The following is a 22,868-nucleotide window of genomic DNA, read 5'->3' on the forward strand; positions in this document are numbered from 1 at the left end:
CTTTGCCCACATATCATGTTTAATGGTAGCTGGCTCTTGGCTTCAGGTTAAAAAAAATCTGGAAAAACACAACTAGTCAGGGGCTGAAAATGTCAAAACAATTAATGATTTCCTTTCATTGAGAACCCATTGGTTGGAAAACATTTTAGGTGCAAAGAATAAAAAAAAGGTATTTTATCCCTTTTCCCAAAATTGCCAATAAAATATCTGGCAAAAGAGTTGCTGTCAGTGTGCTGCATATTTCTGTCAGTTTCCTTGTGTTGGTGGGAAATGAGTACCAAAGTAATATAAACCTTTTTCTGTGTCTCCAGTAGTGAAGCCTGTGTTTCAAGCATTCCCAATTCCCAATTCCAGGGGCTTGCTCTGGTTCAGAAAGAAAATTTGTGTGAAAGAGAAACTTGTCACCCACAACATGTCTTGATGTTGTTGTTGTTGTTGTTAATTTGCTTTTTCTTTTAAGTACATGAAGCATCAGAACTGTTAGGGGCTTATTTTTAATCCATAAAACCTCATAAAGTCATGCAAGCATGATTTTTTGGATTGGACCAAGCTGTTATTGGAGAAAATTCAAAGAAGTATCAAGATAAAGATGAATGTGCACCACTTGTAGCCGCACAATCACTCTTCTGATAGTATCTCCAAGAAAACTGATATCAGGGGGATTCCCAGCACACTTAACAAATTTTCCCCCATGCCAGAAGTCTTGAATGGAATTGTGGATAGACAGTATTTTTTGGAGAGTGCATAGAGCTGGGAAACAAATTTAGAAACAGCTGAATACACATGCACCCTGATACATAAAACAAGTCAAGGCTATTTAAATTTTGGCTATAGGCAAGAGTCAACTCTAAACTCAGAAATTCAATTTAGAGCCTGAGTATTGGTGTAATAATGCTGATTTTTCTGATCACAAATTATGCTAATGAATTTAAAGCCATCATAAATCTTGCTCACCTGCACACCCATAAGAGAGGCAAATTTTCTACCTGCATAGTATTTAAATTCACTGCAATTTTAGGAGAACATCAGGGAAATAGATTGGATGCATATATTTAATTATGTTATCATTCTTGTTAATTAGCAGAGAAGTAATAAATCTCTGAAACAACAAGAGTGGTTAGAAAGTATGAGAAATAAGTTAAAAGCCAGAGAAAAAGGAACAAATGAGGCAGCTGCTCTCAGAACCATGCGATCCAGAAACCATATGGAATAAGTTATGAGGAAAATCTATTGAAGCAATGAACATAAATGATTTCAGGAGACACCTAAATTGTTTCCGAAGGAAGAGACAGAGGGAAGTTGTTAAAAATGAAAGAAAAATAAGGTGGAAAAAAAGATCAATCAAAGCAGAAATCTGTTGGACAGATGGTACAGCTCTGTTCCTAGAATATCTTAATTTCTTAAAATTGAAAATTACAGTAAAAATATAATGCCCATTCAGTCAGTAGCCTGAATTAAAAAATATGATCTCCGCTCTAATTTTAATTTCCTCAAATGTATAGAATCAAGAATGGTTTGGATTGGGAAGAACCATGGGCAGGGACACCTTCCACTAGACCAGGGTGATTAATCAGTGGCACAACAACCCTGGTTTTGGAATATATAAGCGTTATATTTTATCTTATGTATATTTATCTTACTTTACACCTGGTGTCTGGAATCACCAAGGGGTGCCTTGGTACCCCCCTGAGCCACCAGTGAGGCAACAGAAAGCTTCACCACCATTCCCCACCCCTCTTTGCTGTCACCTGTGCCATGTCCCCAAGAAATGTCTCATTTAAAAGCCACTTCAGAGCACTTTTAGGCTGTGGTTATTTACATGAAATGGCAATAATTGAAGCCTGCCTTGCCCCAGGTGTCTTTCTACACCAGCTGCAGCCACATGGTCTGCAGCAACAACAGGTGTGTCCAGATGCTCTCTGATTTAAAAGTTCACTATTGGAAGGAAAATAATAACCAGTTTGGGCTTTTTCTTAATGTAATGTTCTTCACTGGGTGCTCAACAGCAAAAAAATCACCTGTTCCTCCTGCAGAAGAGATTATTTTGATTGGGGAAAAGTTTGATCATTTCCTATGTCCATCACCTCTTTGATTTAGGTGTGTTGATGGTGGGTGAAGATGCTTTCCCTCTCCTTCTGCTGATTTTCCTTTTTGTTTTAAGTCAGGAGGTATCAACAGCATCGTAAAATTTTATGGCTGAATTATGGGTTAGAGGCCCCCTGAACCAGCTGAGGATGGCAGCTGCAGAGCTGCCCCACAGAGCAGGCTCCAGAAATACTTGTGAGGCTCCTCTGTGCACCCCAGAGAGCCAGCAAAGGCAAGATTTGAGTGCCAGATCATCACCCAAAAATGCATCCTGGTGAGTGAGGAGAATTGCCACACACGGCCTTGCGCAAGGCAAGATCACAAACCAGCTCCAGCAGAGCCCCTTACATTACCACAGTCTCAGATTTTTTGAGTATTTCTATGTGAAACCTGAGAGAGCTCCCACACATACAATAACAGGAACTGAGAACAAGACCTTAGAGTGAAACCACAAAATATTAGGTATCCCAAAAATGCATTTACTGACTGTTTGCTTGGGTCCGCATTTAGCGACAGTGGGGGTTTTTTGGCTACTTTTTTGGGGGTTGTTTTTGTTTTGTTGGTTTTTTTTTTTTAATGCAGCTTCCCTCACTGCTAGTGGGAATTTGATAAGCCACCACAAAAAGAAATGAGTAAGTGATTTCAGCTCAAAGGCATCTTACCAGTGGGCTGCCATCAGTCCAGCGGAAGTCACGCTCAAACATCTTGTCATTGAGGCCAATCCATTGGTAGTCATGGCCAATACCTGGGGACCAGAAGGGCATTTCCATTAACTTTCCCATAAATGGAAGAGGCTTCACCAAAGAAAATAATTTTATGCGGAATGAATCAGACATCCTGTTCTTAAGATTGTTCTGCTCTTTGTGCTAAAGGCTGGTTCAGAGGCTTTTTTTCAGCTTTTTGGTTTTAATTTGGGATGTGTATAAAAATGCAGGTTCTCATCTAAAAGTTTTAAATTACCCTGTCTCTTCACTCCCAGGGAAGTCTACCACAGCAAAGAGAATTAATTTCCTACCTGAGAATGTATGACAGGAAGAAAAGGAAAAAAAATTAAAATCACATATTCTAATCCACATTTTTCAAGCTTTGGTTAGGCTGTGGCCATTGTTGTCTAAATTCTACAATACAACACAGTAGCTATTTCTTTATGGCTAATTATGGTGGCATTGTCTTGATGTCACCATGTGCACAAAAACGTGTCATATGCACAAAATACCTTAAGTCTCCAGAAAAAAGAAATGTTTCAAAAAGTCTCAATGCCAAAACAAAAGTTCCTGTTCTCATCCCTCCCCCCAAAAAGTATTTTCTGTTTAACAAATTATAACTTAATAGTGATAGAGAACTTGTATTAACTGCAGAAGTAAACATTTATGACACAAAGTGTGCCTTTTATTTAACATTTTAAAGTATGTTTTAAGTTGGAGATGCAAAAGCTGAGTGGTGAGGAGGAGATCTCACTGTCTCTAAACCCTCAGTGATCTCTCTTGCATAGAGTCACAGAATATCCTGAGTTGGATGGGACCCACAAGGATCATCAGTCCAGTCCCTGTCCCTGCACAGACACCCCAACAATCCCACCCTGGGCATCCCTGGGAGAATATTTCAAATTATTCTGGAGTTCTGGCAGCAAAGGCTTTGTCTTTGCTTCCTGGAGCAAAGGCTTTGCCTCAAATCCAGTTGAACAAAGTGTTGTATGTTTTAATTTTTTTAAACAGCACTTCTGTGGAACCAAATCCACCAATCATCAGACATTTTTCCACCACCACACAGGCAACATTAAAGGAAAATCCTTTAGTTTTAATCAGAAATCTAGAGCCTCAGGGCTATGCCCATTCCTTGGGGAGCCTGGGCAGTGCCCAGCACACTCTGGGATAAGAACCTTTCCCTAAAGTCCTACCTAAACCTGCCCTGACACAATTTCAGGCCATCCCCTGAGGGTCTGACCCTGCCACAGGGAGCAGAGATCAGAGATGCCCCTCAGAGGATGTTGGACACCACACTGAGGCCTGACCTCAGTCTCCTCTTCCCCACACTGAGGCCTGACCTCAGAACCCCCCGAGTGACCTCAGCTCCCATCCAGACCCTTGCCCATCTCCACGCCCCTCCTTTGGGCACTCCCTGGCACGCCCAGCTGTCCCTGGTGGGGTGAGGCAGAGGAGGGTACGCACGGTTGACGAAGATCTGCTCCTCGTGGGACAGGATGCTGGTGAGGTGTGCTCCCTGCAGGCGGCACTCCCGCTCCGCCGTGTCCCACGTGCGCCGGTGAGCGAAGTACTTGTAGCACTGCCCCTGGAACTTGTGCCAGCCGTAGTCACAGGTCTCCGTGTCTGCAGCACACAGACAAAGCACGTCCGAGTCAGTGCTCCACAATCAGGCACGTTTGGTCAGTGCATCAACACCAGGCATGTTTGGTCAATGCGCCAAAATGAGAGACACATTTGGTCAGTCAACCAAAATCAGGCACGTTTGGTGAGTGCATCAAAACCAGGCACGTTTGATCAATCAACCAAAACCAGGCATATTTGATCTATGGACAAAAACGAGGCACATTTGGCCAATGCAAAAAAACCAGACGTGTTTGGTAATCAACTAAAACCAAGAACATTTGGTCAGTGCATCAAAACCAGGCACATTTGATCAATGGACCAAAACGAGGCACATTTGGTCATTGGACCAAAATCAGGCACATTCGGTCAGTGCACCAAAACCAGGAATGTTTATTAATGCACCAAAATGAGGCACATTTGGTCAATGCACCAAAACCAGGCACATTTGATCAATGGACCAATACCAGGCATGTTTGGTCAACACACCAAAATCAGGCACATTTGATCAATCAACGAAAACTAGGTGTGTTTGGTCAACGCACCAAAATCAGGCACGTTTGGTCAAGGCACCAAAACCTGACATGTTTGGTCAGTGCACCAAAACCAGGCACATTTGGGCAGTGCACCAAAACCAGGTACATTTGATCAATGAACCAAAACCAGGCACACTTGATCAATGTACAAAAATCAGACACGTTTGATCAATGGACCAAAATGAGGCACATTTATTTGGTCAATGCACAAAAACCAGGCATGTTTGATCAATCAACCAAAATCAGGCATGTTTGGTCAATGGACCAAGACAAGAATTATTTGATCAATGGACAAAAATCAGGAACATTTGGTCAGTCAGCCAAAACCAGGCCCATCTCATCTACACCAAGGGATTTTCTGCAGGACAAAGTTTCAAGAAAAACCCATCTGTCAAGGCATGCAAAATCAAAGACTCATCATTTGAACCTCATTTTCAGGTAGTTCTGCTTGCCCAGTCTCAGTACACCCATCCTTGAGACCTCACTTTCAGGCAGTTCTGTTTACCCACTTCCAGCACAAACTGCAAGACTATTGCTTATCTAAGGCATATAATCACAATTGGAAACTTTGTGGGTTTCCAGTGATTGAAGTAAGCTGAATCTGGGCAATTTCAGGAGGACATCTACATCTGTCACCCTGGATGGATGAAATCCCTGGATATTGGATGGCAGTGAACCTTCATTTCACCAGTTTTCTGAGTCTGTACATGGCGATGGGAATTTTTACTTGCAAGGACAAATCATTCTTCAAGTGAGTGTACTAACTTAAGTTTGGAAGAAACTGATAACTCAAAATTATATGAGGGGAAATTATTGCAATTGTTTAGTCTGCAGAAGCAAAGCTGCAATATTATCTTTCTGAGCTCAGGCCTCCAAATCCTCCTCCAAAACCCATCTTCCTTGATGAAGTCAACTTTAGACATCAATTTGTTAGGAGGTTTGCAAAGCTGAAACACAAAGTAATGAAATTGCACGTTGTCTGTGCTTGCATGAGGCATGGTGCTGATAAGAATGCATCACAGAGAGGATTCACACCAGCCACTATGCATAGGAGAAATAAACACAAGCCTTGGAACAGGAACAACATGGATTTGACGTTAATTATTCTGTCAAGGTTAGGCAGCTGTAAACAGAATAGATGGCAAAAAAAAAACCCCCAAGAGTTTCAGTTCCAAGTTTGCTTCTGCAGGGATGAATCACAGGAAAAAATCAGCATTAGTAAGATGGGGAAAACAAGCGTGATGTCTGATTGTGTGACGTCTGAGCTGTGCTTGAGGATGGGAAGGACCTGCCAGTGATAAGAGGGAGTTTTAGGGAGGAGTGGGAGAAATAACAGGGGAAAGGCAGGGAGTTTGGAGCCATGACAGATGCAATGGCATCATAAAGGACATTTCAGCAAGAGATTACAGTGCGTTTCAGCCACAGCTATCTCAGCACGGGATGGCTCGCCCTGAGGGGCCTCAGGATGCTGAGGAACAGAAACACAAGGCCTGGCCTCCCCTACCCCACACATCCACCAGGAATTACCCAATTCCCACTAAATTTTATCAGGCCCCTGAGCAAAACGGTGTCTGAAGCCAACTGTTCCAGCCTCTCCAGAGCTGTGGAGATGTTCGGGGCTGGAAACTGGATTTCTCATTCTCAGTCAGTCAATGCAGTCCATTGTCTTTAAATGCAGTGGTCAATAACATGCTTGGGCCGAAGGGGCTCTTTTTGCCTGAGTACAGAAACAACCAAATATTACAGTACATGCCAAGGGCTGATGGCTGCAAATACCTTAACTAAGGGATTACTTATCTGTGAGCTGCTACCACCACCTAAAGAGCAGTTTTCCCCAGCACAGGTTCTTAATTCACAGCAGGAAGAGGCCATTTCCATACTGACACACCAAATTGTCTACTTTTCAAAAAAAAAGGGTTTAAATCCCCCATGACACAAACTTGATTTTACATGTACATAAACGGATTTCAAAGTGCAAACAAAGTGTGCCAAAGCCACATCTGAGCCTTGTCAGAATTTCTCTGACACTAATAATGTAGTCATTGTCTTGGGAGTCTTGGGAAATTATCAAAATAATTTCCCAAAAGCCATCAGTATTGACATAAATGTACCAAATGCAAAGACATAATCAAGCTTACAGTGATTATGTCCCTTCTATTTCCAGGAAGCTGAACTGTAGAAAACTGCTTGTGCCTTGAGTCATCCCAGCTATGAAAAAAGGAATGTAATCTACATAACCAAATTGTTAGCTTTTTTATCTTGTCCCTCTTTGTATTCTGTGTGAAGTGCAGGCTGCAGACAGAGCTTTAATCTCTGGCATCTAGGTAATTTTTAAAGTTTAGTCTGCCTTGGGCTTTCTAGAACATTTGTTTAACCACACAAAGCTGACTAACAGACCTATGTCCTCTGTGAAGGCACTTAAGATTTTATTATTTATCTTGTTCAGGGACTCCTTTGTCCCACAGGAAACAAGTCAGATAATAACAAGGAGCTGAGAAAAACGTGGCCAGAGAGGATTTCCAGGCAATTCTAATCAAACCTTCCCTGGCCTCTGCTAGGGAAGAAGTGAAGGATTTGAAAGAAGGCGCATGGAGGGCAAAGGGGTTTGAAAATACAAAACTGAGAGGACTGTGTTTACTAACTTGGATATAATGGCCTGAGCATGAATTATAACACAATTTCTCTTACAAAAAATCACAAAATTTCTCTTTGTAAGAAAAAAGGTGCCAAACACTGCCAAAAATTAAGTAATTTTCTGCACCTGTGTATATCCCAAATCTAAAAAAACTCCCAAAACAAAACAAACCAGAACTGATGGCTATAAAATACATGATGTTTTTAGATGCTGGAAAAGAGGATTTTTTTTGTTTGGGGTTGGAGAGTGGCAGGGGATTCTGGGGTTTTTCAAGGGATTTTGTGTTTGGTGGTTTTTGTTGTTGGCATTTTTGGGGGTTGGTTTGGTTTTTCAGAGGAGAAGTTGAGAAGAAGAGGGAAAAACATATAGGGAAAGGAAAATTCAAGATGGTAGAGGATAAAAAATGCAAACCGGGCTAGTAAAACTGTGGGGGCAATTTCATCTCTGCACAGTTTCGTCCTCAGTGTGCAACACATTCTCAATGATGAAAGCTAAAAGGGTGACAAAAAGGTAAAAAGGTTCCATGTGGATATAAATTTCCAATATCTTTACTGAACCATTGAATTAGTGTCTCTGAATTAGTAGACACTAATTGCAGGTAAATTTTCTGACCCAACCACAGTGAGCAGAGTAGGTGCAAGCATTTATTGAATGCAATACATCACATTCATTGTGTACCCAGCCACAGACTTGTGTAACCTTGCTCCAGAATGTGATGGAAGGACTGAAACACTGCTCACTATATTTGTGGTGTTTTAAAACTCATCCAGGGTTTATGACAATTTACAGGGGTTTTCAGTGGTGTGTGCAAGGAGTTGGTCTCACAGCTTCTGTTCTCTGTAACTGCAATTGATCATGTGTAACCACATCCCTTAACACTGCACTTAAAAAAAGAGTTCTCAGTGGGTTTGATACATAAATAGGGACTGTTTATTCAATGCTGCTGTCAATAGGTCCATTGTCTTTAAAGAAATTCCAGAAGAGGCTTAAAGGAAATAAAGACTGGCACAGGTACCAGAACATAATGAGAGTCTTACTCAGCTGTGAATTTTATCAGTGACTCTCTGCCTTCAGCTAATGAGGAAATGCTGGAGGCCACTTAGCCCCCACATCTTGAGGAGAAGCCCATTTCTTTAGCAAATATCCAAAATAATCTCTTTTCAGCTGACAGACATCAGTAGGAGACCATCTGTTTTCTGAAATTACCTTTTCCCTGAGCCCTTCTCAACTACCTCAACCCCAACCAGCCAAGCCCTGGGAACAAAGTGTATTAAATGAGACTGGAGTAATCACAGACATTGAAACAATGAACCTGGGTTGTAAGAACACGAGATTCCTGATAGGGTGGTTAAAACCCACATTTGTTTCGTTTTCAGAACCTGGAAGAGGGCGGCTGGTTGAATTATCCCAAGGAGGCGCATTCGGTTACAAACACACATGTGCCATTTTTGCACACATGTCCAGCTGCAAGCAAGCCAAACCTTAGGCTTAAAACATTCCTTGAGAGCAGGGAGACACCAGCTACAGCAGAAAAGGGAGAAAAAGAAAAGGAAACTCTAGCCAGCCAAGGAAGGAAGAGGAAAATCCACAGACGTGTTTGTCCAGTTCTCATAAAGAGAATTCACCCTTAAAATTGAGGTTCAAGTTGCAAGCCTCTACCATTTCCTGAGAGTTGTCATAGGGGCTTTTCACAGAGAGATGACAATGGAAAGACTGATGGCTCTCCCAGAATAAAACTCACACCAAGATTTACTGCAATCTCCTGTCACTCTTTGGGAAAGTGTTTGGGGGATATTTATGAATTTTAAGGGGTGATGTTCAAATGTCAGAAAGTGGCAAGCAGAATATCCATCTTTCCTTTGAAAAGGTACAGGTGGTGGGCAAAAGAGGATATTGTCCCTTTTAATCTCACCTGCACCAGAAGTGATGATTAGCTTAACTGAGCTAACAATCTAGTTTAAGGGCAAACTTTTGAGGGAACTTTCAGCTGCACTATTTCTAACATCTGACACTTCCATCTCGCCTCAGGAAGATGTTCCCGGGCTCGGATTGCTGAACTCTTTCCACCTGGCAAGAGGAAGGGCTGCAGGGAGCCAGTTCCAGCTCCCTGAGCCTCAGGACTGATTTGCCTCAGCCTGGATTAGATCTCCCAGAAGGTTCCTTTACCTTCACCACCTGCCAGGGCTCGCTGCCGTGCAGCTGCGCTGTCCCCTGGTCACATCCCCTCCAAATGCTGACACAAGCAGGACATCCCTGTCGAAGATCCCTCAGTCCACAGCAGTCCCACAGGGGCATTTTGGTGAAATTCTGAGCTCTGTTTTTCCTTCTGCACCAGGGCAGTGGGTGCAGATGTGGTGACCTCCTACTCTGAGCTTCATGTCCAAGGGCAGTGCATGCTCCCTGCTCCCATTCCCTCCCATGGCATTTTGAATGCTCAGCACTGTGCCTAAGAAATCCCTTCAGCCTGATTTTTTTTCTTTTTTTTTTTTAACTTTCTAAAATGAATAGTATATTTGAAATTAAAAAAAAAAAAAAAAAGAAGTAATGAAATATAATCTAGGTGTGCTGAGCTCCACCTTTCCTGTGGCACTGAGGTGCACATTCTGTCGTCCTGGCTGGTCTTTAAATCTAGTGAGGTCAGGACTGATGCCTTGAAATAAAGCCTGCTTGCCAGACAACCATGTCTGAATCGCCAACACAGTTTTATTTTGTCTGGTGGAGTGGAAATTTGGCACTAAAACCTTTTCCCAAGTCCCAAACCACTGCAGGACTTTAAGTGGAGGAAATTTAAATTCCAAAGCTGAGAGAGCACAGCTCTGGTTCTGATTGACAAACTAGGAAATGTTCCCATTAACCACCTAAAATGCACTCTCAGGTTGGTCATAAAAAGCAGCTTAAAGCTACCATGGCCCTCAGAGCCACTCACTGCCATGTATTTGCTGGAATGAAGGGGAGGAGGAAGGGAGTGAGAACATTTATTTCTTTTGGTGTGAAAACACTGTCAATTTTTAATTTGGGTGGCAAGATTCAGAAGGCCTTCTCAAGTTACAAGGTTAGCCAGACTGATGAAAAGGTTAAACACTAAAAATGCTGAAGCTGATCAGCTCTGAGATTTTTCACTTTTAACAAAGATCTCTACAGGTTGAGCTGGAAGAGTTTGCAAACCTGCAAACCACTCTTCACTGAAGCTGAGAAACAAACATGAAAACACACAATATCAATTAAACATATCCAAAGGTTTAGTTCATTCACCTGTGGCCAAAATCATTCAGCTGAAGGAAAAAGAAAAGCATATTTTCATAAGTTTAGCAAGCACCATTTCTTTTTCCCACGGAAATGCCTCCATTAATTTTATTGACAGAACAAATGTTGCTACCCTATTCCTCCTCCCACATATTGAGTAAGCATCTTGCACTGAAAATGTTTCCTGTAAATTCTGTGAGGTTTCTTGCAGTAAATTTTCTAACAACTACAGGAACTTGGATATTCAATCATATTTCAGTTGTCCAGCTTAGAAGGCCTTTTACAATCTCCTTGTAATGATAATCCTGCACCTACTTTTCCTAAAAGAATCCCAGAATTAATAATTTTGAAAATTGTAGGATGAAATTGTCAAAGCTGTGGTCTCCACTGGAGGAATATTTAATCTGTCTTATTCACTAAACTATTCCTACATCTCACTGATGCTTTTTGGAGGTGATGGGTTCTGATATGTCCTTCACACCACATATAATTTTTAAGAGAGAAACTCAGCCACAAAGTAACCCTGCTCTTACTCATTAAGTATCACTACAGTAATGAGAGAGCCTCATGATGTGTCTTCCCAGCAGTTTGCAAGGCAGCATAAACAACAAGGCTTAGAGCCACCTGAAAACTGTTGCTGAAAAGCAATGCCTGAGAGCTGTTGTTCTGACACAGAAATTGCCCCACGTATCAGTTTATATTTTGTGCATGGCTTCCACTCAGGTTAGCATGTGGTTAGGGCTTGTGCAAAGTGAGAGATGGGAAAACACCCTGAACCACGAGTCAGGGAAGTCCAACAAAAATCAGGAGCTCTCCTCACCGCTGGTGACTTCCCGCAGATTTTTGTCGGATTCTTCCACCTTCTCATTTTTAGGAGGATTTTCCCCGTTACTCCAGAAGGATTTTGGGCTGGGAATGGAGCGTGCAGCAGCGCAGGTGGGGGAGCAGCCCTTACCTTGCTCACAGAGAGCCCCAACGTAGCTGGGCAGGCAGAGGCAGGTGAAGGTGTTGAGGCTGTCGATGCACGTGGCTCCGTTGCGGCACGGGTTGGACTGGCACTCGTCGATATCTGCGCAGAAAACAAAACTGGTTCCATCACCCACCCAGCTGCCAGCAGGGAAATGCTCAGCAGCCTCAGTCAGGCTGGTGACTGGGACCAGTCCAGAGCAGAGGAATGCAGCCTTGCAAAAGATCCCAGCGCTGGCTGTGGGGGTGAGAGGGAGGAATGCCATGCAGCCTTCTCCTGTGGAAAATCTGACTTGTGCGAGTCACCCTGGCACAACAGAAATTCCCATTGGCCACCAGGGGCCTCGAATGTCTTCATGAAACTCAAATATTGGAAACCTTATCATGTAGCATTTAACAGACTGCTAATTTCAGTCTGCAGAGTGGCAGGCTCTGGAATCTCATTGGTTTGCATTTCTCATTTCTTTCTTGTCTAACCTTATTGAGATAAGGACAAAACCATCATAGCACCCACGGTCTTACACAGTAAACAAATAGCATGCCTGTCCCTGCCTCCTCTAGCTCCTAAAATACCTTGTCTTCACCTTTTAAATTGGAGCACAAGTTCATTTTATACAAATATTTTCAGCATGGGTTGTAAGCTAGTGTGTCTCCTCATGAAGAAGATCATATGAAGTTTCCTAATGAGTGCTGTTCCTCTGAAACAATTACAGTGTGGGCTTCCACACAGATTTTTCAAACATCTCCATCCAGAAATAGTCGTGGTTCACTCGCTAAAATCTAAGAGAGAAGCTGGACATACCTACAAACAATCAACTAGGAATAATTGCTGCATCATAGAGAAGGCTTAAAATATATATATATTTCTATTTTAAAATATGCTCTGGTCAAATTTTATGCTGGTCTTACTTGTTCCAGTCATTTTATCATACTTTGTCTTCCTTTCGTGAAGGAAAATGGGTTATTCTGAACCACATAGGTGAATCTCTTGAAATCTACAGTCACAGGAGATGCAAAGATGTCGCAGGCAACTGGAAGAAGTTCCTCAGCTGAAATTGCTACCAAAATACTAATTTGTACCAAAGATGCATATGAATGTGATAATATCTAAAATTTCCTGCAAAAATTTTCAAGTTTGTGTTCAGTTCTCAGCTTCCTGTTCACATTTGGGAATATTTTATTTTACCAGTCTTTCAAATAACTATGAGAAGCTCTTAGGGAACCATCCCAAATATTAATGTCTATTTTTTTTTTTTAATTTGGTGTGGTTTTGAATTTCACGCTGGGAATTGCAGCTCCTGCAGTTAATTTACAGTTCCCTTAACCCCTGTGTGTGTGCACAAATCTACGCCCTTTGTGGAGAGAGGGAAAAGGGGAGGGACAATGGGGATCTCTCCATTTAATTGTCCCAAAGTAAGGCCTGGGGGTGAAATGTTTCAAACATCCATGCAGCCTTCAACTCTAAATCAACTCTTGATTTCATGTTCAAGAGCTTTAAATTCGAGTTGATCAGCAGCAGATGGCACCAGTTTACCTAATTCACACTGCTCCCCGTTGAATCCTGGCAGACAGGTACAGATGTAGAAGGAACCACGAGGGTAGCAGGTACCACCATTGAGGCAGGGGTTGCTCTTGCACGGATCTTGGCCTGTTGAACAAGGAGGAAAAGGAATTTGACTCCCTGGTTTCAAGGAAATTGTGTATTTTTGATTTTCAGGAGGAAAAAAAAATATCTTTCTTCATTGCTGCATTGGTGTAGTTACAGAAACTCTGTTAATGTACTCAACTGCTCAAAATAAGATTTATAAAACAGAAAAGCTGGTCTTCAGGCATCACTGCTTTCAACTTAAACAACAATATGGCATTTACTACGAACATTGTAAATTACTCTTGGAATTACTTTTTTTTTTTCACAGCAATTTGTACTGTATTTGGCAGTCATGATACTCTGCTGAGGATGTAGTTTGCATGACATGACAATTAATTATAGCTGAAAACAGTTAAACATATGCAAAATGAATGGAAAATGCTTTTTTCTTGAACAGGGTTAGTTTATGCAGAATGACAGGGTACACAGAACATACTGACTGGCTGCTTATATTCAATCTATCAACCCCCATCAAGTCCTATTTCTTTTCTCGCATGTGTGCTTCCCACCTGCCTTTCTTAAAAATACATTTAAAGAATACAAACAAAGACTCTGAATGCATTTGACTGGACTGAATATTAAGATAAAAACTTACCTGCTGTGAAATCCTCGGTTGTTACGGGAGTTAGCGTTTAAATACCATTTCCTTGAAGAGCTTTATGCCTTCCAGTGATGTTTATTTCCACTGAGCTTACATACCTGGGTATTTGCATTTGATTTCGTGCCTAGGAGCACTCACTCACACAGACAAGTCCACACCAAACCATTTCTGAGAGTTAGTTTCTCACAGTGAGAGGGAAATCCTGAAGACAGCCTTTCTGACAGGCAAAAATAAAGCCCTGGATTTGACAACTTACATAATAGATAAGAGAGTTCTGTAAATCAGAGGCATGAGAAAAATTAAGATTTTTTTTGGTCATCTTTTCCCAAAGCAATCTGACTAGGATTTATGACCAAAAAAAAAAAAAAAAGTAATAATATCTATTTTTTTCTTGAAAATTAGAGATGCAAATTTTTCTTACAGTGCCAATTTCCCTGTCTAGGCATGGGAATGCAGAAGGTCCAGCTGAAAGCCTCCAGAAGAAAACTCCATGTGCAAAAGTTCAGGGTTATGATTAAGTGAGTAAGGTTTTCACCTCGGAGGTTTTGGAAAGGTTCTGATCCCATCCATTCAATAGGGTGCTTGTTTTCTGACTGCTTCACTGAAAGTCACAAATGCAGGGCTCTGTTAAGCACCTTAATGGCATTTTTTGTGTGTTTGCTGTCTGTTTATCCTTCTACAGACTGGACATTTCCACAGTAAACATTTTCAAATTTCCAGCTACCTGGATTATTTGAGGAAAAAATAATAGTAAACCTATAAAATCAGACCAGTCCAGTTCTTTCATCAGATGTTGCTAGACAAAATATGAATTGAAGTGACACTACTGGCATCACCCATGTATTTGATGAAATGGTTCCCAATACCATCATGGAAAACAAAATATTGCGGCAAATTATGTCTAAAAAAAGTTCTGTAATTTTTAAGAGACTGACACTGCATCGACCACTTAAAGCTATATGTAGGCTGAAAAGAAGGTCTTGATTTGGAAAGCTATGTGGAAAGCTATCTTGTAGGTCAAGAGAAGTTCAATTTTATAGAAAATTCTGATCCTAAGACATGCACTGCTGCTTTCTAGGTCAACTGCAAGAAGTTAAAAACAACCCTTCACAGAAAACCAATTGTGTAAGAACTATCGCAAGAAAAGTCACCAGATAAAATCATCTTTTGTAATCTGGCAAATGAAATCACTCCAGCTGGATTTCCCTACCACAACCAACGTTACCTTCCTGCCTTTTAGAACTGGCTGGTTACCTCCAGTCTGATCCAGAGCTCCACGATGGAAAGTCACTGGGCTTGGGGGGGGGTTTTTTTGCACCCCCCCATCCTCTTCCACTTTGCGGGGGCCACAACCAGGCTGATTTCTCAGCTGGAGGGTGACGAGATCCGTTGTCACTTCACGAGGAGCTCTGACTGCCACACCCCTCACCAGAGCCCAGGCAACACCTCCACAAGGACCACAACACACATAACACCACAAGGGATCGCATTCTGGGGGAGTTACCTGGAATTTGCACTGCTGTGCCTTCAACTGAACCCACACTGGTGCCAATCACGAAATCTGATCCGTTTGTGACTTCCGGGAGGGAAAATGATGAAGTCACGGTTTCCACAGTGCTCGGCTCCTCGGAGCCCAGCGCGGATGGCTCCTTTTGGTAGGGGCTGTTCCCAGGGGCAATGCTGTTGGTTGCAATGTTAGAGGAGGTGGTTGTGATCTCCCCCTGGCCAAACAAGGCCGCCTGTGTTTCTGTGCCTCCATCCAAAAGCTGGGAAGGCGAGGTGAGCACTGTGGCTGCTTCCTGGCCAGGTTTAAATCCTTCACTTTCGATGCTGTTGGGTGAGTCTGAAACAGTTGTGGGCACGAGCCAGGGGTTCTGCCTCTCAGCAGTCCTGGCTTCCTCTTGGTGGGGATTACTGGCTCTTCCTGAGGAAGCTTCCACTTTTGTTGTGCTGACTTTTGGGATATCTGTGCTCGCTCTTTCTCCGAAACTCAGAAAAGCAGTAGGCAAGACATGTATTGATGGAGAATCTCCAGAAGCAACAGCTTCTTCCTCAGCAGGTAAATCAGTTGCAGGGGTTTCTGTCTCCTCTGTCCCACCTGTTAGAATCCAACCAAACTGAGGAGTGCTTTCCGTGCTTGTGCTGTCTGAAACAGGCTCAGGAGAAAGCTCCAGCAGAGAGGACTCTGTTGTGTCAAGGTCACTCGTGGGTGGTTTATACGTTGCTGTAATATCAGAACTGACCTCTTTGAAGATTCCTCCTGAGGAGTGATTGGACTGATGTGAATCCCTTGATGATGATGATGGTGATGTGCTGGTAATGATTACCTCAGGGTACTCAGATACTCTATTTACTAAATGAACAGTTACTGAGGATTGAGGAGCTTGAGAAACAGAATAAAAAGTCACTGGATCTGTCTCCTCATACTCTGCCGATGCTGATTTTGTGTTTGTGTACACCATGGGACGATTTCCTGCACCCTTGGTGGGTGACACAGTTGTCATCTGGGATGCTGGCTGTGTGGTGGCAACACTTAACTCAAGCTCACCAGTTGCCAAAGCCTCTTCTGGCTCACCAGTTACAACTGGTGTAAGAGAAGGAGCCACAGGCTGATTATGAGCCAGCTCTTCTTGGCCCATCCCAGAAAAGCCAGAGATTGTTTCGCTTTGATCTGCTGTTGCTTGGCTGTTTGCTGAAGTACTCGGCCCATAGGTGTCTTCGGTGGGGCTGGTCACAACAGGCTGGGACTCAAGAGGCACCTGGGGGCTTGCCAGAGATGGCACTGTGGGAAGGAAAATGCCCAGTTCAGAGGGTCCCGTGGTGGTGAGGGTTTCTGTCGCAAAACTCATGTCATTCCCTGAACCCAAATCCACGTCACCTGAGGTCGGTCTGTGCCCAGAGGTCACCAGCTCTCTACTTGGTGGACTGGAAGTAGTCAGAGGAAGAGTGTCACCAGATCCAAGTGTCCTTTCTGTGGCTATGGAAAACCTGGGAGTGGAATAATATTTCTCCCCTTCAGCTGTTGTGCTATCATCATAGCCATATGTTGACTGTGTGACAGGATTTGGCATAGTCTGCACACTGATTATATCCTCAGGCATTGATGTAGAGTGATCCATGTCTATAATAGTTGTTTCTTCTGGTGGGGTTTGCAGTCGTTCTTCAATCAGGGTAATATCACCATAAACAGAAACGTTCAATATTACACTTCTTTTATCATCAATCATAGGAATAATTTTTTCATATAACCCTGTGTCGCTCGTTAGCTCCTCTGATGAAGCTGTCTTTGGATGAGCAGCAGATGGATTTACCAAAACCTCCGTTTCTTCTGTGAAAAGGGAGACTCGTCCCGTGATTGCAGTCTGTGATCCATCTCTCGGAGTCTCTGTGGTCATAACTTTGGAATAAACAGGTCCAGGAACACTAGATGATACATTTAGTTCCACTTTGGAAGAGGTGGGTATTGAGAAATGGGAAAACGTATGAGGGGAAGATGAATCTGAAACACCAACCCAGCCAGATCCTTCCCCAGAGCCCTCAGGTAGCACTCTGCCCAGAGGTTTTGTTGCTGATGTTACAAGAGATTCCTCTGTTTCAGGACTGGAAGTTCCGTTCAGTATAACAGATACAGGAGTTGTGCCACCTTTAATCAGAAAATGTGAATTTTCCTCCTGAGAAGCAGCTTTAGACGTGGGTGTTGTTTTATCTGTTTCGTTTTCTCCTCTCCCATGGTCAGTTTCCTTTTCCTGTGGTTCTTCATTCGCAACAAAATAATGAGTGGTGTCTTCAACCTCTTTAGGGATGAAGCTCTTGGAGCTGTCTTCTGCTGAAGCTGAGGAGCTGGGGAAGGTAGAGGTGGGGAATGGGTCTCCAGTTTCTGGCAGCAGCTCAGCTACAGCACTTGTGACTTCTTCATTAACTTCAACATTTGCTGGAGTGCTTCCTCGTTCAAAGCCCTGTGTCATGTCAGTGGAAAGCCCAGGTCCCATAGTTGTAGGGTGAGAAGTTTCAGGGCTTGAGGTACTCTTGGGTTTTTGGACAACAAACGGCACTACAGAAGGAAGAACAGCAAGGTCGTCTCCTGACCCCTGTCCTGAAAACAGTGGATCACCAATGAGCTCATTATTTGGCAGTTTCTCTTCCTTAGGTGTCAGGAATGTTCTGGGAATATCTTTAGTAGGGAAAATGTTTTGCACCAGCTCTTCCTCTTGCTCTACAACTGTGACTGGAGAGCTTACGTATTTCCTTTCAATTGTTACAGCCTCAGTTACTCTGTCATCATTAAATGGCAAAAGTGGTTTTTTGACAGGTTCAGTTTCTAATTCCTTTTCTTCCAGGTAAGGACTGGGAGTTGGAACATTTAAAAATCCCAGGTGTTCATGGCTAGTCTGTGTACTTTCAAAGAACGAGTCTGTTGTTGTTTCCTCAGAAGATTCCGTAGCTTTTGGTGAAATCTCACTTGCCATCTCTTCCCCAGATTGTATCTCTTCCATCAAAGGGATCTTCGTGGCAAAAGTTCTCGCTGCCAGCTCATCAGCAGTTTTCTCCTCAGTTCTCACATCCCCTGCCGTCCCCATGGAGGTTACCTCGTGTTCAGAACTTGTGACCTGCTCATCAGGATCTGTAGTGAAGGCAGGATGCAGAGGTGATGTGCTGACAGCTTGCCTGCCATCCTTCTCCCACATTTCTGGTCTCCCAGTAGGGGCAACTGCTGTTTCTGCAGATGATCCAGTGGATGAGTCAGGTTCTCCAGATCCCTGGTCAGTAATTGAGAAATTACCTCCAAGTATTTCTTCCATAGGTCCATTAGACATAAGTTTTGTGGTGCTGCTGTCATCTTTGAATTCTTCCCCAGAGCCATGCTCAATCAGGAAAATCTTGCCCAAGGAGACAGTTGAAGAACCAACTCTTGCATCTTTGCTTTCTGTAGATTCAGCTACTGCTGTTTTACTGCCAGTACCATGTGTCACCAAGCCCTCATGAGGGTTGTTACTGACCTCAGATGCTGGAGATGATGTGGCCTCACCCGTTTCTGAATCTCCGGTTTCAATTCCTGGTGCAATGTGAGATGCTATCTCTTTCGTGGAACCAGATTTTATGTCAGAAGGAGCTGTGTAGGTTGGTTTTGTTTCCACGTTGAGTTCTCCTGGGTTTTTGGTACTAAACATATCCAGGGACGTCTGACTTTCTGCTCCAGACCCCTCTGTGAAGCTCTCTGACCAAGTACTCAAAACTGTTACTGCAGGTTCATCTGTTCTTGCATATTTTTCGTATTCTGTTGTTGCATCCTTTGGTGAAGCATCATCTGTGCTGTAAATTTTTCCTTCGTACATTTCTGTTTGCGTTTCAGTGACAGGCCTTAACGGGACTGAAGTCAAAGTAGCAGACTCAACGACAAAATCTGTGTCTCCAGAACCTGGATCAATAAATGGGGAGCCAATACTTACCACTCTGCTCGTGGAACCCCCTGAAAATATGTCTGCAGGCTCTTCTGCTGATCCTTCATTTACAAAAAGCTTCTTCTCCCTCAACAGAGGAACGGTGGTGACCTTTTTGATTTCAGAACTTACGGTACCTGGTACTGTTTTTCTGAGGGGCTCTTGACTTACAGTTCTGACTTCACTTGTGGTGCTCCCAAGTTCATTCAAATCTGAATTTTCCTCTGCAGCAGTAGCTGAATTTTGGTGACCCTCATAAACAGTGGTGTGCATTTCTTTTTCATCATCAATACTCTTTTCAGTTACAAGAGAGCTGGCAAGCACTTTTTCCGTAATTAGCTCAGACACAGAGTTGGTGGCAACAGCTACTTGAGGACTTTGATCAAAGGCAGGATAAGGAGTGCTTATAGCTCTGGGCAAAGCAGAGGTGATTCCTGAATCAGTTACAGAAAATTCTGTCAGCAGGGCTGTGCCGGAGCCCAAAGAAGCGTCTTGCATTGAAAGTGTTTCTGTTACTGCTATTTCCTCTGTTACAGTGATGCTGTCTTTCACATCTCCAGAGCCTTCCAGCACCATAAAAGAAGCAGCACTCATCTCAGGCTTTGCTGTATGACTTGTTTCCATAATGTTTTCAACAGGGGAATTTGCATTAAGTTTAAGAGTTGTTTTATAATGGTCTCCCGGAGCAGGGGTTGCCTTTTCTGAAATAAGGTCAGTTACAGCATCGTCTACTGTAGCAGGAATAAAAACTGCCTCCAAAGAAGCAGTTACAGCAGAACTTTCCACAGTAAATGCATCAGGAGAAGATGTTATACCAGAACTTATTTCATCATCTTCCTTTCTTGACCCTGTCACAACATCTAAGACCGAAGTGGACAGATCAGACTCAGTGGAGCCATCTCCAGAGAATTCACTAGTTACCAAAAGCAGGTTTTTGCTATCCTTAGTGGAGCTCTCCTCAGTTCCCTGCCAGGCCATGGTCTCTCTGCTATTTTGCAGAGACTGCTCGTGTGAAGAAGTGGTGGCCACTGATTTATCTGTTGTCACAACTTCAGACTCCCCACTATAGACAGGTTCTAACATTGCAGCCCCTGAGGTTGGTTGTGTGACCTCAAACGCCCCCATCACCTCTCCAGCTTTGCTTGGTTGCATCGTACCAGAAGCTTCAGGTTCATTAATGATGAATGTGTTTGTCTCGTTGATTTGGGAAAAGGTGACGTTTTTGGAATGGGCAACGCTTTCGATTTGGTCACTCCTGGCTTCCTCAGCTTTTGTGCTCTTGGGTGCACTGGTGACCTGCTGCTTGCCATTGATAAACTGCAAAGCTGGAGGGGTTGTAACATCAGTAGTATTTTCACAGTCTTCGTCGTCTTCAAACTCTGGATAGTTTGAAAAGAAAGGATCCAATATTATATATTCAGAGGAATCCTGCACAGAGTCTGAAGTACAGGGTTCAGTCTGAGCTGACTCTGCATCAATGTGGGTTTCATCTATTGCATGAGGAAGCATGTGGCGATTGAACAGATCCAAAAATTCATTCACCGGGTGATCTGCAAGAAAAAGAGAGTTTTTCATGATCCCTAAGTAACAGCAGACACACGAAGTACAAGCAATCCATTGGAGAAGAAAAAAAAACAACCCATACAAAAAAAAAATCTGAAATTCAACAATTTGTTGCAAATTCAGTGTGTTCTCCTGTTGACACAAACTTAAACTCTGCCATGGGGTGTGATTTTCTAGTTGGAGCCTCTCTGCATATTGAACACATTGGTTATTCAGTGCTGCTGATTGCCAATGCCCTTGGTCCCAAACACATGCCTGAGTTACCTGCTCCTACATTTTCAGCAAAGATGAGGAATGGACAAGATGAAAACCACTTTTCAGACCAACTTGCTGCAGCTGCTTCCAGGGATTTAGACAGTAACTGACCTCTACCAATAACTGAACCTAGGCAAAGCTAAGCAAGGCAAAGTCTAAAATAAAATAAGACACAAAAAAACTCCCTCTGCATCTCCCTTTTCCTTTTACTATAGAGTAATTCAGATTACTAGGAACACCATAACACCTACATCAATCTCCCTTCACTAGACTTGGACCCTAGGACAGTGAATAAAGTCTTATTTTACATAGCTGCTGCTACGTGGAATTTTAAAGCATTATGCAGCAAATGAGAAAAAAATATCACAGATTCAAAGGTCAACTCCCACTCAGAGGGTAACATGACTGAAGTCCAGTAGTTTTCTTCTGTTTACACTAACTTTGAATTATTTACATACTCCTACAGGTTACAAACCTCTCAGTTTTTTTCTAGGTGGCATATAAAGAGGCATATAAAGAGGAAGAAAGAAGATTAAGAAGGCAAGATTTTAGCTGCAGAAAGCCTCGTGAATTCCTCCAAGATTTATGATCCCAGATTCCATAGACACTTTTTAAACTTGCCCTTTCAGCACAAACATTGCTCCAAACCTTCTGTTCCAGACAATGGAAACTATCCTAATTAAAATTAAATTTAAAAAAAAAAATTAAAAAGAAGGACACAACAGACTCAGAAACAAGCCCCAATATTTCAAGCTTGGCCAACTGACTTGAAATTGTAAACCTTGTGCTGAAATCCTATTCCATGAGTGTTTCTTTCTTCTGGAGCTATGTTTATAACCCTTTTGGCCAGAGGGGATCACTTTCTTGCTGGTACAAGCTGGAATGGCCAATGGAGCTTTGCCCACATCTGCCAGGAGAGGATCTGAAGCAATTGACAGGACTCCTGCCTGAGAGCACTGTCAGCAACCACTGCTTCCTGAAAAAATATCTGCAGTACGTGACACAGCTCGGCTCTTAAATCAAATCTCCCTCACTAAAACCATCCACAAGTCACAAAACAATGAGATCTTGAGGTAAAGCACTTCATCAATTTGGAGTAATTCCCCCACCTATGAAGATCATTTAACCTCTGTGACTACTGAGTCCTCAGAGACAGAGTCATCAGGTGATCATTCTGGAAAAGAATGTATTCTATCAAGTTAAACTGACACAGAGCACTATGAGGGGTTTGTGATTCTCTGGCCTGGGCTGGCTTGTGTGTGCAAATTGACTTCAATTTGGTTTTGAAAAGGTCACTGCAGCTCCATTGAGAATTAATGTTCTAATACCTCACGCTGTGTTTACAGCTGAACTCATGAAGTATTACTGGATCTCAGCTTTGCTACAGCTCCAGCTGAAGAATACAGAGAATAAATCACCTTCAGCATTGTTTGTTTCAACTACAGTGTCAAGTCTGTGCAACACTAAGCTCAGGGCTCCCAGTGCAACCAAAACAAAGGCTGTTTTTAACCTTGTGCCTGCCTGGCTGTTGTGCATTGCTCAGAGAAGCCTGGTGTTTACCATGTGCTATGACA

At 42.8% G+C, this 22,868-nt stretch overlaps 1 protein-coding gene across 6 annotated transcripts in view; it reads right to left on the bottom strand.

Moving 5' to 3' along the window:
* Positions 1–22,868, bottom strand: part of VCAN (versican) — a 98,039-nt gene that overhangs the window by 12,702 nt on the left and 62,469 nt on the right. For 4 of the 6 annotated variants that reach the window (XM_026796570.2, XM_026796571.2, XM_026796572.2 and 1 more), the window contains 5 exons: positions 15,543–21,026; positions 13,324–13,437; positions 11,779–11,892; positions 4,254–4,412; positions 2,748–2,830 (listed from right to left, as the gene is read on the bottom strand). In XM_026796570.2, the coding sequence (XP_026652371.2) occupies positions 2,748–2,830; positions 4,254–4,412; positions 11,779–11,892; positions 13,324–13,437; positions 15,543–21,026 (5,954 nt within the window). The remainder of the gene's footprint in view (positions 1–2,747; positions 2,831–4,253; positions 4,413–11,778; positions 11,893–13,323; positions 13,438–15,542; positions 21,027–22,868) is intronic. The other 2 variants (XM_074533496.1, XM_074533497.1) reach the window with 1 other exon arrangement.

This window comes from Zonotrichia albicollis, chromosome Z (genome assembly GCF_047830755.1).
Source record: "Zonotrichia albicollis isolate bZonAlb1 chromosome Z, bZonAlb1.hap1, whole genome shotgun sequence".
NCBI classification, from domain to species: domain Eukaryota; kingdom Metazoa; phylum Chordata; class Aves; order Passeriformes; family Passerellidae; genus Zonotrichia; species Zonotrichia albicollis.